At 47.9% G+C, this 13,393-nt stretch overlaps 1 protein-coding gene across 3 annotated transcripts in view; it reads left to right on the top strand.

Moving 5' to 3' along the window:
• Positions 1-13,393, top strand: part of Abl1 (ABL proto-oncogene 1, non-receptor tyrosine kinase) — a 150,724-nt gene that overhangs the window by 113,610 nt on the left and 23,721 nt on the right. For all 3 annotated transcript variants that reach the window (XM_004640447.2, XM_023700488.1, XM_004640448.3), the window contains exons 2-3: positions 2,908-3,081; positions 3,730-4,025. In XM_004640447.2, the coding sequence (XP_004640504.1) occupies positions 2,908-3,081; positions 3,730-4,025 (470 nt within the window). The remainder of the gene's footprint in view (positions 1-2,907; positions 3,082-3,729; positions 4,026-13,393) is intronic.

Raw genomic sequence — 13,393 nt, 5'->3', positions numbered from 1 at the left:
GGCTGGCATGTGGTGCTGGGGATCGAACCGCGGTCCCTGTGCTTCGCCAAGCTTGTTTCAAGTAGGTGCTTTAGACCACTGAGCCATCTCTCCAGCCCTAGTTACAGTTTTTGTCAGTAAAAAAGGACTTTGGGTAGGAAAGAGTTTTTAAGTTGAGAATCTTTTGTAGCCAGATGCAGTGGTACATACCTGGAATCTTATCATTCTAGGAGGCTGAGGCAGGAAGATCACAAGTTCAAGCTGGGGATATAGCTTTGTGCAAAGGCCGTGGGCTCAATCGCCAGTGCTGCAAAAAATAATTTAATTAAATTAAAAAATAGACTTAAGAAAATGAAGGTGGGTGCTTCCAGGAAACCCAGCAGAGGCAGACCTTCCCAAGCTTTATGCTCCCTTGCATAAAGGTCGTGACGTCACTACTGGATTAGGTATAAGACAACTATAAATGCCCTTGGAGTGGCTTGTGGGAATCTGGAAGATTCAGTGAGGAGTCTCTGGCACAGCGTGTGGCCTTGCCTCTCACGCTCCTGGCAGGCAGTGGAGCTGGAAGTGGGACTCACAGAAACCTGTGCAGCTGAGCCACACCCGCACTCCTAAGGACAGGCCCAGCCCTGCAGACCAGCACGCAGTGGGCAGTGGTGAGCGGGTCAAGCACGTTAACAACATGCCCCCCACTCTCAATACTACATAGCAGCCCACGGACATGTGTGACTTACAGGTTTTTGTGTATCAGTTAAAAAATAACTTACTGTCAACGACTTCTGGGGATAACCCACCACTATTGTGGACTGCTGGACTGTGCTGGATTGTTTTGCTGAATTCACGCACCTATAGTATTTAGATGCCAGTGGAATACCCACTTCTGACAGGACCAAACAAAGGCGATACAAAGGGAGGACCATTTTGTATCTGTATATGCAGAATAGTTAGGATAGATATACAGCTACTTTTGCTTATTTCAGTGAGAAAAAAGATTTGTACTAATAGTGTTTGGGCAGGATATCCTGTCTGCATCTTGTACTATGGATAACCACTAAGAAGATAACAATGTACAGTGTATTAATTATTGAAACTGTCCTATTAATCAGTTTTGAAACTGTCTCATTGACATTTGTTTCTCAATAAAATAAATAAAACTAAAAATAACTTAGTAGAAGTTAATTTAGCAGGTTGTTTTTTTTTTAAATTTATTTCTTTTTTTTTTCTGGTACTGGGGATTGACCTTGCACTTGCCAGGCAGGTGCTTAGGCCACTGAGCTATATCTCCACCCCAACTCAGCTGTTTAAAAAGCCTTTTAGTTTTAAAAAGCAAAAAAAAAAAAAAAAGCCAGAACCAACAAATCCCTTGCTTCACCCAGTCTTCTGGGTCAGCTGGTCAGTCCCCAGTTGTCCTTGGTGGTGCTAGAGGGCTCTGAGAGGCCTGCAGGACAGCTCCTTAGAGGACAGCTGAACACCTCACCAAACTCCCCCCATCCCAGGAGATGTCACTGTGACAGCTCTCTTCTTTAAAATTATCTCTGCCTTCACGGTTCATAAAGTGCAATTGCCGAGTGTTGGGCATAGCATCAGCTAGGATTTGCACCTCTAGGAAAATAATTCCCCAGTATTTACTTCTATTAGTGAAACAGAGTTGAAAGACCTACATTATTTATGTTCTGTTGGTCTCTTCCATAGAGCACTCTTAAAAGATCTCTTAGAGATCTCTGAAGCTGCGCAGCCTTGCTTCTAGGGCTGACCTGCGGTCTCTCAGGTGTCTCCAGTGTCTCAGCGAAGCAAACTCAGAGTCAGATCCGTCCCTAAGACAGGTCAATTGGCAAAGAGACGTGTGGGTCCCCTCTGTCCAGACAGACGGAGAATTAGAGCAAATACAGTTCTGTTACCATTTGTATGAGCTCATTTGTAGATCTTCCCATTCTTTCAAATCATAATTCCTCCCTAAAAAAAAAAAAAAAAAGGATTTTCCTGTTGTAGTGTCCTTCAGTGGCTTTTGGTTTCATCACACAATATCCACCACTGTAAGGTCTACTTGGAATAGATTGGCTATGTCATTATCATAAAGAAATTGTAGAGGCTTTGGGAATCGCCCAGAGGAGAAAAAGACAAGAAAGAACTTCAGGGGAAAATAATCAACTATTTGATCTTGTTGTGAGAAACCCACATATATTCCTAGCAGAAGAGATGATGATTGGATTCTAGCTTTTAGAATCCACCTATGGACAGAACAGGAAGGACTTCATTGTTAAAATAGAAGAAACTGGTAATATTTTTCCCAAGGTAAAAAGAGGAAGCAAAGCTGGCTGTGTTTGAGTGGTGAGAGCCGGCTGCAAGACAGGGCCATCGCTGCCCCCTCTAGGATGGGCGCGGCAGGGCAGCGCAGTCCCCAGCTGCGGACAGCGAAGGGGAAGTGTGAGCAAGCAGCTGGCAGTGGACGCCCAGGTGGCCTCTGTGGCTGGGCTGGCAGGCAGCTCAGGCTTGGGAGATGCCTTTCCTTTTAAGCCCTTCTATATTTCTTGATTTTTTTTAAGTATATAAATATATTAACTTCAATCCACTTAACCATTTTAAAGCAAGAAATTTACACTCCATAGTTTAAGCAATGGCAGTGTCATAGAAAGATGGACTCTGACCAGCTCCTGACTCAGTGTGTTGAATTAATTGAGTTATAAAAGCTGAAAGCATTTAGAAGCAATAATTACCAGACTGGAATGAAGATCTCCAGTGTGTTTCATAAGATTTGGTAGCATCTCCTTTAAAGAAAACTCACAGTGGATACAGCTGTTTAGAAATGAAATGAATTCGGAATGTGTGATGTTGAAGACACATTTTTTGTTCCTGAAGATAAAGCTTGTGTTTCCTTGGTTTTCCTCCTCCTTCCTACTACATTTCTCTCTTCCCTTCCTCATCTTCCAGAAGCCCTGCAGAGGCCAGTGGCATCTGACTTCGAGCCCCAAGGTCTGAGTGAAGCTGCTCGTTGGAACTCCAAGGAAAACCTCCTCGCCGGGCCCAGTGAAAATGACCCCAACCTTTTCGTTGCACTGTATGACTTCGTGGCCAGTGGCGACAACACTCTAAGCATCACTAAAGGTAAGGGGGCTCCGGGCAGCTGGTGGGACTGAAATGTAGACGTCGGGAGCTGCGCCCCAACTGGCCTCCCCTTGGCTGGTCACAGGGGCAGCTTCCAGTTACTCCTGGGGAGGAGGGAGACAGGTCTTGCTGTGCAGTTCAGGCCAGCCTTGAGCTCACTTCAGGTTCTCGGGATTCTCCTGCTCTGGCCTCCCAAGTGCTGGGGTTTTGGGTGTGTGCCTCTGTGCCTGGCTCAGCTTTCCAGTTTCGAGTGTGGAGGGGCCCCCAAACAGCAACCTCTTCCCAAGAGAGCCCCTTCTAAGGAAGGCTGTGATCCGGCTCCCATTTCAATACTAAAGTGGACACACGGACCAAACGCTAAAATTTGACTTTTCCCTTTAGAGAAACCATTTTCTCCCAGACACTTTCCTTAGGTAGAAAAAGAGCACTTGAAAAAAAAAAGGCTTAATCTGTACATTTGGTACAAACAGGAAGCCTCGTGTGTATAAGTACACATTCTTATAGGCGTGGTGTGTGTATTTACGTGGACTTGTTAAAACAAAACCAGCATGTGGAACTTGGAGTGTGGTGGTGATCACCCAGAAGTGCACAGAGAGAAGGAAGCTGGTCCCTAAGGCCTGATGTCTAATCTGGCTCTTTGTCTCCAAGGTGAAAAGCTCCGGGTCCTGGGCTACAACCACAATGGGGAATGGTGTGAAGCCCAAACCAAGAATGGCCAGGGATGGGTTCCAAGCAACTACATCACGCCAGTTAACAGCCTGGAGAAGCATTCCTGGTACCACGGGCCTGTGTCCCGCAACGCCGCCGAGTACCTGCTGAGCAGCGGGATCAACGGCAGCTTCCTGGTGCGGGAGAGCGAGAGCAGCCCCGGCCAGCGCTCCATCTCCCTGCGCTACGAGGGCCGGGTGTACCACTACCGGATCAACACTGCCTCGGACGGCAAGGTGTGCACCAGGCCTGCTGAGGTGGGCGGGCGGTGGTCAGTCCTCTGCCAGGAGATCCGAGAGCTTCTGCCTGGTTGTAGTTGCTGCGCAAAGCTCCTGCAGGGTGCTTCAGTAATTGCTGAAGGAAACCACTGGTATCTGTTCGTGGCCTTAGGCAGACCCTCTGATTGACATGGGAATCTGTGGAGCTGATTTCCTGCTGAGGTTCGGTAGTGTCTTAACATAGAAGGGCTTTTTGTTGCGGTTCAGCTACTTCTTAAGACTCTCCCTGCTGGGTGTGGTGGTGCACACCTGTCATCTCAGCACTTGGGAGGCTGAGGCAGGAGGATAACAGGTTCAAGCCCAGCCTGGGCTACAAAGATAGTTCAAAGCCAGCCTGAACTACATAGGGAGACCCTGTCTCAAAAAAAAAAAAAAAAAAAGAATAACTTCCATTTTAAAACATCTTTTATAATACTTTATCCTCAATTTTAAAAAATGAAGGTAAATGAACACATTGATATGATGGCACCTCCTGCATAAGTTCAGCCTGTGGCTTTCCTGTGGATGAAATCACACTTTGAGGGGGTGTGTGTAGGCGTGTGCAAGCTTACACAGTTTTTGGGTTTTTTGGGTTTTTTTTTTGGTGGAACTGGGGATTTGACTCAGACCCTTGCGCTTGCCAAGCAAGCATTTATTCTACTGAGCCATCCCCCCAGCCCAACCCTCTTTAAATGCAAGTGGCATACAATACCCTAATACCTCCAAACCCACTTGGTTCTGTAAGGGAGTCAGCATGTAGGATCTGTGGTCGCTCTGTAAACAGCCCTTAGAAGTCCCTGGAGGCAGGAGAGGCGCCCGTGTTCCCTGAGTCCTGTGGCTCGTAGGTGCGCACCTGGCCACCCGTCTTTCGGCCTCCCCTGGTCCTCTGCAAGATATTGATGTCATCTGCATTTGTGCGTGAAGCATGCTGCCCGAGATCGCAAAGGGAGTCACGGGTGAGCAGGCTGGGACCCTGCTGTCCACTCCACTGCTCCAGGGCTCCAGTGAAGGGCAGCACAGATAGGCAGCAGCACAGTAGTCCGGCCAACACATGCATTTTAAAATAATGCATAATGTATACTTGTGCTCTTAAAAAAAACAATAGGACAGGGCCGGCAAGATAGCTCAGTGGACTGAGCACCTGCATAGCAAGCATAGGGCCGCCACATGCCACTCCGGCCCCACCCCCAGCTGCACTGAGCCAGCGACTGAGTCTGCGCGTGGTGGCCCACGCCTGTAATCCCAGTGCTGAGGAGGCTGAAAGCAGAAGGATCACTACGAGTTGAGCTGCGTAGTAAGACCCTGCACACACACACACACACAAAAAGCAGTAGGACAAAGCAAATCATGTCCAGAGTAGTCTACTCGTAACTCAGTTCTGCCCAGTGGCAGCCACTGTCCCCAGTGAATTTCTCCTAGCTGTTGCTCCCCTTGGCACCTGCCCTGTCGTTTGGGAGCGCACTGCTCCGCTGCTCTGTGTGCAGTGCAGACGCGTGTGAGAGGAGTTGCTAGCGCTGACTCCGCTGTCCACGCCTGTGTGAATATTGGAGGTCTTCCCCTCAGACACTGTACACGTCTGATGTCTCACAGACAACATACGACAGTGCCTGTTTCCCTGTGCCCGTCTCAGCAATGTCATCTGACTTGTCGGGACATCTTTGTCACTCTGATTGGTAAGGAAGCTTATCTCGCCACTTACTGAATTCATCTTTTCCTACGTATAGAAACAGGCCGTACTTACAGAGGTATTCGGGCCTGGCGGTCCCCTGCTTGCTCGCCTTGCTCCTCTGTTTGCCCACAGGCCAGGGCTGGTTGGCACGGGGTGCCCCGCGGTGTGTTCTGGTGCCTGCGGGCCGAGGCTCCCTTCTTCTCTGTAGCATTTTCCTGGCTGGCTCCATATATTTGCGTGTGCTGCGCAGACCCGTGCAGGCCTCTCCGAAGCCCCAGGGGCATCTCTGGCTCTGCACCCTCGCAAGCATCCACAATGCGCCATTGTGGTGTGTGCACAGCACGGCCTGCTGTGGAAGCCTGATGAGAGGGGTCCCCGTGGCCTGCAGTCTGGGTCGTTCTCCAGGCGTGGAGCCAGGTCTCTTCTTCTGTGGGACAACACTGGGGCGGCAGTGCTTTGAAAGTCTTTTCTACTGCAAAGTGCCTCTCCGGTCACACAGTCACAAGGGTGCACCCCATTTGCGAGCCGACAGCCTGCTTCCATTCTGTGCCCGTTGCGTGGCAAGTCGGGCTGCACCAGGAGAATCGCTGGAGGCTCACACTCACACTGAACAGGATAATGGTGTCTCTTCCCTGGAGTTGTTGAATCAGCAGTCATGGGACAGATGCAGGCAGGCATGACCCAGTTTGATAACTCCTAGCAGGGGTTGATCCGCAATGCTGTGCAGAGGGGGAAGGAAAGGACCATGTATGGGATGCATGTTTGAGATTCATCTGCAGAAGCAGCAGGTGGGGTGCCGAGGCGCACGGCTGTCATCGCAGTACTCCAGGAGGGTGAGGCAGGAGGATCATGAGTTGGAGCTCAGCCTGGGCAATTCAGCAACATGGTGAGACCATGTCTTAAACAAAATGAAAACGGCTAGGGAAGTTGCTCACCACAAAAGCATGGAAGCAGTTCCCAAACCATCTGGGGACAGAAGGGAGGGTGGAAGGGGGTGGGACAGCGGGGGAAAAAGGAAAGCCAACCCCTGTGTCCAAGAGGGTCCCTCCATGTGTGCACGGGGCTCACTGGGTCAACAGCCCCCATCATGCTTTCCCAGGCATTTGGCCTGCCTGCCACTCCCTGACAGGGATGCCCCTCAGCCATATAAGTACCTGGGGACTCCTGCCCTCCTGGGCTGCTCCTGTTGGGAAAGGCCATGCTGTTGGGCTGCGTTAGGTGGGATCCTAGACCTGGAATGAGGGAACAGTGTCAGGATGGGGCGGAGCTGCAGCTCCGCGTGCTCTGTAGGGCTCCACACTGAAGAATGTGTCTTACATGGCAGAGTTTTGATGCAATCCCATTTGGATTTCTAAGGGTAAAAATTAAGATTGCTGAGAGGGGCAGGCTGGGCTTGACTTGACTAAGCTTGCTTCTTATTTTCAAATCAGCTAAGCTTTAGAAAACAAGTCAGTGGGGAAGATTCTTCTGCTGCGTCCCCAATGATTACATTCTGCCTCCACCCTCCCAGCTCTCATTTCTCTCTCTTGTTCTGAGCTTTTCAGCAGTGGTCATGGGCCACCAGTGTAGGACCCATGCTGGGACCTTTGAGCTGGGCTTTTGAAAGGGCTGAGGTCAGACTGAGCCTTTGCCATTTGCTAGCAGTCTGGTGCAGAGATGAGAAGGCTTCCCATACCTGGGACGTGGTTGTCTCCCTGTGCTTTCCCTACTGTTGCAGAATTAGGGCTGACACCCCAGCACCCGCCTGACTGTCCATCTGCGACTCGCCCATCTCTGCAAGGTACTGCCGCCAAGCCCCCAGTCCCTGAGCACGTTTCGGTGTGGTCAGCATTCCTGGTGCGCAGGGCACGGTGCCCAACATGCCCTGCTTACAGGCCGTGAGGTCTGACTTGGCTCATGGTTTCAGAGGCTGCAGTCTGTATTTGGCTGGCTGCATGGAAACATCATGGCAGAAGGGCCCAGAGGAGCAACTCTGCTCAGTCCTTGGCTACTGGGAAGCAGGCCTTGGGCCATAAGGGTTGCACCCCAGAGACCCCAGGTGCGTTCAGCTTGACCTGGATGAACCTGCATATCGGCACAGCACCCCCATGATCCAGTGCCCCTCTTGGTACCTCTTTGTCCATCAAGTGGGCCGCCAAGATTCACCGTCAGCCTGCCTGTCTTTCCTTTTCTCACGAGGTGCCTGCTGGACATTTATTTTCTCATTGTACTGAAGTGACAGGTGCAGGTTGACAAGAGCAGAAGCTGGGCATAGGCTTTGGCCAAGGTGACAAGAAGGGCTGGGTGGGTGGGTGGAGCCTCTTGAATTTCTGAAGTTCACCCCACCCTCAGAGTGGCCCCAGGCACAGGCATGCTAGCTAACAGAAGCACCTGTAGTCCAGTGTGTGGTCCCCCACCCGCCCCCGGTCTCTGAGCAGCTCAGGGTCCCCTCGCTTCTAGGCCAGCCTCCATGAGCAGCGTGTCAGACGTGGCACTCGGGCTGCAGAGCCAGAGCACATGAGCGTGAGTCCACTTGGTGTGGGCTTGGGGCCATGGGCAGGAGAGCCACTCCTGGAGTTTGACAGGTGAGGCGGCAGCGGCCCTGGCCAAGCACCTTGCTTGATGGAACTGGGCACATTGCACAGTGAGGTGCCACCAGTCACAGCGCTAACTTCACTGTCCTTTGAGCACCACCACCCTGTTGTTCATAGTAAAATGTTCCTCAAAACTAGAGCTAATCATCAGAGTAGACAGTAGGAGAAATGTGGGGAGGATGATTGGAGTGTGCAGTGCGCTTGAGGGAGGGTGGGCTTTATAGGGTCTCACTGTGTAGCTCCGGCTGGCCTTACACTCGCTGCACAGCCCAGGCTGGCCTTCAGATACAGCGATCCTCCTGCCTCAGCCTCTGGAATGCTAGGATTACAGGTGTGTGCTGCTGTGAGCAGCAGAATTTTTTTTTTAAGTGTATTTGGTACAGGGTCTCACTACACAGCTAGGACTCGTGGTGATCCTCCTGTTTTCAGCCTCCACAGTGCTGGGATAACAGGCGTGTGCCACCACGGCCAGTCTCGGTGGCCAGCTCAGTGCTTCAGGGGCGGAGCCAGTGCGGCACGTGGTGCTGGGATGGAACCCTGGTCCCTGTGCATGCCTAAGCAGGCACTTAGTTCGCTGAGCTATCTCACCAGCCCAGGAATTTTCTAGTAGACTTTTTTTAAAATTAGTATGTGTTTGAGATACATAAGGAATATTCTTCATAGAATATATATATGAAATCTTAAGTCCTTTTTACTTCCTATCTTTAAAAGGTTGGGGGGGCGGGGAGATGGCTCAGTACGATAAGCACTTGACTGGCAAACACAAGGATCTGAGTTCAATCCCCGGTTCCGCAAAAATAAATAAATAAATAAATAAAAGGTCGGCCTCCATGTTTTAGATCATCTGTCTTTTATTTTGCTCTTTGTTCTTGCTTTGAGTTTCTCATATAAAGAAGCCACCTGACACTTAATCTTCCCTGTCAGGTCTCTTTCACTGAGCTGTGTGCTCTCAAGGCTGATTCATTTTCCTACAGATGATTCAAGGTTGCTCTTCTTTATGGCTGAGTAGTGCTCCGTTGTGCTCATGCACAATCTTTTCCGTTCATCTGTTGATGGACATGTAGGCTGTCGCCAAGATCCAGCTGTTCTGGGTTGTGACGCTGTAACTGTGGGTCATTGCAACATAACGTCAGCTCTTGGGAAAACACGCAGAAGAGGTGTAGCTGGGTTGGGTGGAATTTCTGTTTCAGCTTTTTGAGGAATCTGCACACTGGATTCTGTAGTGGCTGTGCCACTTTCCCTGCCTGCCAACAGCGGGCACGTGTTCCTTTTCCTCACGGCCTCACCAGCATTGGCTGTCTTTTGCGTTTGTGATGATGGTTGTTCTTTCCGAAGCAAGATGAAATTGCATTGTTTTGATTTTTATTTTCTAATGAGCCTAAAACACTGAACATCTTTTCCAGTATTTATTCACTTTATGTACTACTTTGTCTGAAAAGTGTCAATTCAGTTGCCTGTTCCTGGTGATGCTGCTGCTTGCTCTATTCTGCATATCTACTTCTATACCAGTAGCATGTTGGTTTTTAATCCCCATAGCTTTATAATGTAATTTGAAATCCAGGATTGTGATACCTCTTGCTTCATTTTTATTGCCCAGAATTCCTTTTGTTTCTGGTTCCATATAAATTTTAGAATTGTTTATTCTAGTTCTGTGAAGAGTGCTATTGGTACTTGGATTGGGATGGCATTAAATCCATCTTATCCATTTGGCTAATGCAGGTATCTTGGCTATTGGTTCTGCATGTCCAGAAATAGGGACATCTTTTCCATTTTCTCATGTCCTCTTCATTAATGGTCTCTTTTGAAGATCCTGTAGTTTGTCTTGTTGATGTTTTCTTCCTTGATTAGGTTCATTTCTAATTATTTAATTTCTTAAAGCTATTATGAATGAGATTATTCTCATAATTTGTTTCTCAATGTGTTCATTATTGGTGTATAAAAATGCTATTGATGTCTGGGTAGATAGCTCAGTAGAATAAGTGCTTGCCTGGCAAGCACAAGGGCCTGAGTTCAACCCCTGGTTCTGCCAAAAAACAAAAAACAGACAAAAAAAAAAAAAAATGCTATTGATTTTTTGCATGTTGGCCTTGTATTCTGTACTTTGCTGAGTTTATTAGTTCTAGAGGTCTTTTTCTGGAGTTTTTTGGGTCTCTGTGTAAAAGATCATGTCATCTGCAAATAAGGAGCTTGCTTCTTCCTCCCCTCTACATATCCCTCTTATATCTTCCCCTTGCCTGATTGCCCCAATATTTAACATTTCAGCTTCTGTACTGAGAGTGGAGGACTTTGTCTTGTTTCTGATTTTAGAGCAAAACGTTTCAGTTTCTCCCTGCTTAATGGGTTGTTGACAGTGTAGTTGTCATAAGTTGCTTTTGTTAGTTTGGATAAAGTCCTTCTATGCCTATTTTCATCAGGTTTTTATTATGAATGGATGTTGGGTTTTGTCAGAGGCTTCTTGCCCCTCTTCAGATGCTTGTGTGATTTTTGTTCTTACTTGTTTTTACGTGATACACTCTGTTGGGCCTGTGCCCGTACGAAAGTCTACCGGATCATCACAGGGCAATTCGGCTTGGCCAACCCAAGACCATGGTGAGCCGTTCCTAGACTGACTTCCGCATTCATCCCCCTGCTTAACTTTTGCTTCCTCTTTTGCTTTTCCACATGGCCATGCCCTCCCCAGTCAGTGCTGGTTAGGATACCGTACCCTCCTCCAAACTCCACCCCCAGCCCAGCCAGGTAAGTTCATTGTCTCCTTGACTCCTCTCCCAAGAGTTTTTGCTTCCCTTCAGTAGTCCTCCCATGCCGCTGAGCAGCAGAAGCTTTCTTCTCTCCCGCTTGTCATTCGCGCCAGAGGAAGGCACCTTGCACATTTGTTTATTTTTATTTATTTATTTATTTATTTTATGTATTAGGACAGGGTCTGCATGGTCCCATTACATAGATCAGACTCGTACTGATTCTCTTTATTTCAGCCTCCCAAGCACTGGGATTACAGACACGCGCCACCATCCCCAATCTCAATCTCAGTCATGGTCCCAGCGCGTCCCGGGGGCGGGGCTGGCACAGCACACAGGGGTTCCCCAGCTGCTCTGTCTGCCTAAGCAGGTGCATTAGTCTGCTGAGCCATGTGGCCGGCTCTTCACATTTGTTTGTTGATCTACATATGTTGAACCATCCCTGAATCCCAGGGTGAAGCCAGCTTGGTTATGATGTGTGATCTTTTCAGTGATTTGTTGCATTCTGCTTGCCAGTATCTTGTGGAGGGTTTTTGTGTGGAAGTTAATTAGGGAGATTAGGCTGTAGTTCTTTGTTTGCTTGCTTTTTGTCCCTTGTCTGGTGTTGGTATTGGGATAATGCAGACTTCCAGGAGTGAGCTGGGTAGTTCTCCTTCCCTTTCCATTTCATTGAAAAGTTGGAGTGTAGGGATTAGCGCTTCCCTGAAGTGCTGCTGGGATTCTGCAGTCAATGCCCTGGGCACTGGCCCTGTCTTTGTTGGTTGGGTTTTTATACTGCTTCTAATTCACTCCCTGCTATTGGACTCTTCAGAGTTTTTTGTGTCTTGGCTCAGTTTTGATAATTCTTGTGTGTCTAGGGATTTCTCCATTTCTTGTAGGTTCTCCAATTAGAATATAAGTTTTTGAAGTAGTTTCTTACAGTGCTCTGGATTTTGGTGATATCAGTTGTGATTTTGCCTTTTTCATTTCTAACTGCATTGATATAGGGGTTTTCTTTCCTTTTTTTGGTTAAGTTTGACTTTATCAATCTTGTTTATCCTTTCAAATAACTAATCTTTTGATTCATTGACCCCTGTATTTTTTTTCTTTGTCTCAATTTTATTAATTTTTCTTTCTTTTCTTTCTTTCTTTTTTTTGGTGGAACCGGGGATTGAACTCAGGCCCTTGCACTTGCCAGGCAAGTGCTTATAAGCACTTATTCTACTGAGCTATCTCCCCAGCCCCATTTTCATTAATTTCTACTCTAATTTTATAACTTATTTCTATTAATTTCAGGTTAGATTGTGCTTTTTTATTTTAGAACCTTGAAATACAGCACTGAGGTATTTATTTAGGACTGTGCAGTTCTTTTAGTTGTTTTAACGTGAGTGTCCACAGCTGTCAGCTTTCTTCTTGGAACTACTTTCAGTGTATCCCAGAGGTTTTGGCATGATTTCCCGCTATTGTCATTTGATTCTAGGAAGCCTTTTTGTTTCTTCCCTGATTTCTTCTGTGATGCAGTAATGTTTAATCACTCTGTGTTTGTGTAACTTCTGTAGTTTCTTTTACTGTTGATTCTTTTGCTGTTCATTCCACTATGACCCGGTAGTATGCAGGGTATTATTTCAGTTCTTCTGTATGTATTTAGGCAAGGTTTGTGGTCCAAGATGTTATCTGTTGTGGAAAAGTTCTCACACTGCTGAGAAAAACGTATATTCTGTTGTTGTTGGATTTTTGAAACATTCTGTAGATATGTTAAGTCCATTTGTTCAACATTGTAGTTTAACTGTGATGTATCTATGTTAAGTCTTTCTTTCTGGTTGGCCTAATTGTGAGAGTAGGGTGGTGAAGTTCCCCATCATGGTGGCCTTGGTGTCTGTTCTTTCATGTCCAGTATTTTTTGTTTTAGGAAATCGTGTGTGCTGACAATCAGTGCACAGCTCTTTATAGTTGTTCTCTCTTCACTGTGCTTCTGTCCGTCCCCCTGAAGCCTCATGTGCACCTAGGTGGGACTTGTGCACGGTAACTGGATCATGGGGGTGCGATACTCAGCAGTGAGTGGATTAGGCCGTGGTGAATGTATAGCCGAAGTGATTTGGGAGGGCCAGCAAGATAGCTCAGCAGACTAAGCACAGAGACCAGGGTTTGATCCCCGGCACCATCAGCCACACCAGCCCTACCCCCAGGGCATGCTGAGCTGGCTCCCGAGTCTGGGCATGGTGGTGCATGCCTGTATCCCAGTGGTGGGGAGGCTGAAAACGGGAGGATCACTATGAGTCTGAGCTGCATAGTGATAGCCTGGACCAAATACATTTAAAAAAAAAAAAAGTGATTTGGGAGGTGCAGCCTGGTTGGAGAAGGGGTGTGGCTGGACATTGATCCCCTCTGTGT

Source organism: Octodon degus, unplaced genomic scaffold (assembly GCF_000260255.1).
Source record: "Octodon degus isolate 3935 unplaced genomic scaffold, OctDeg1.0 scaffold00123, whole genome shotgun sequence".
NCBI lineage: Eukaryota > Metazoa > Chordata > Mammalia > Rodentia > Octodontidae > Octodon > Octodon degus.
Note: the sequence above shows the minus strand (reverse complement) of the source record. Positions and strands in the feature narration are given on the sequence as shown.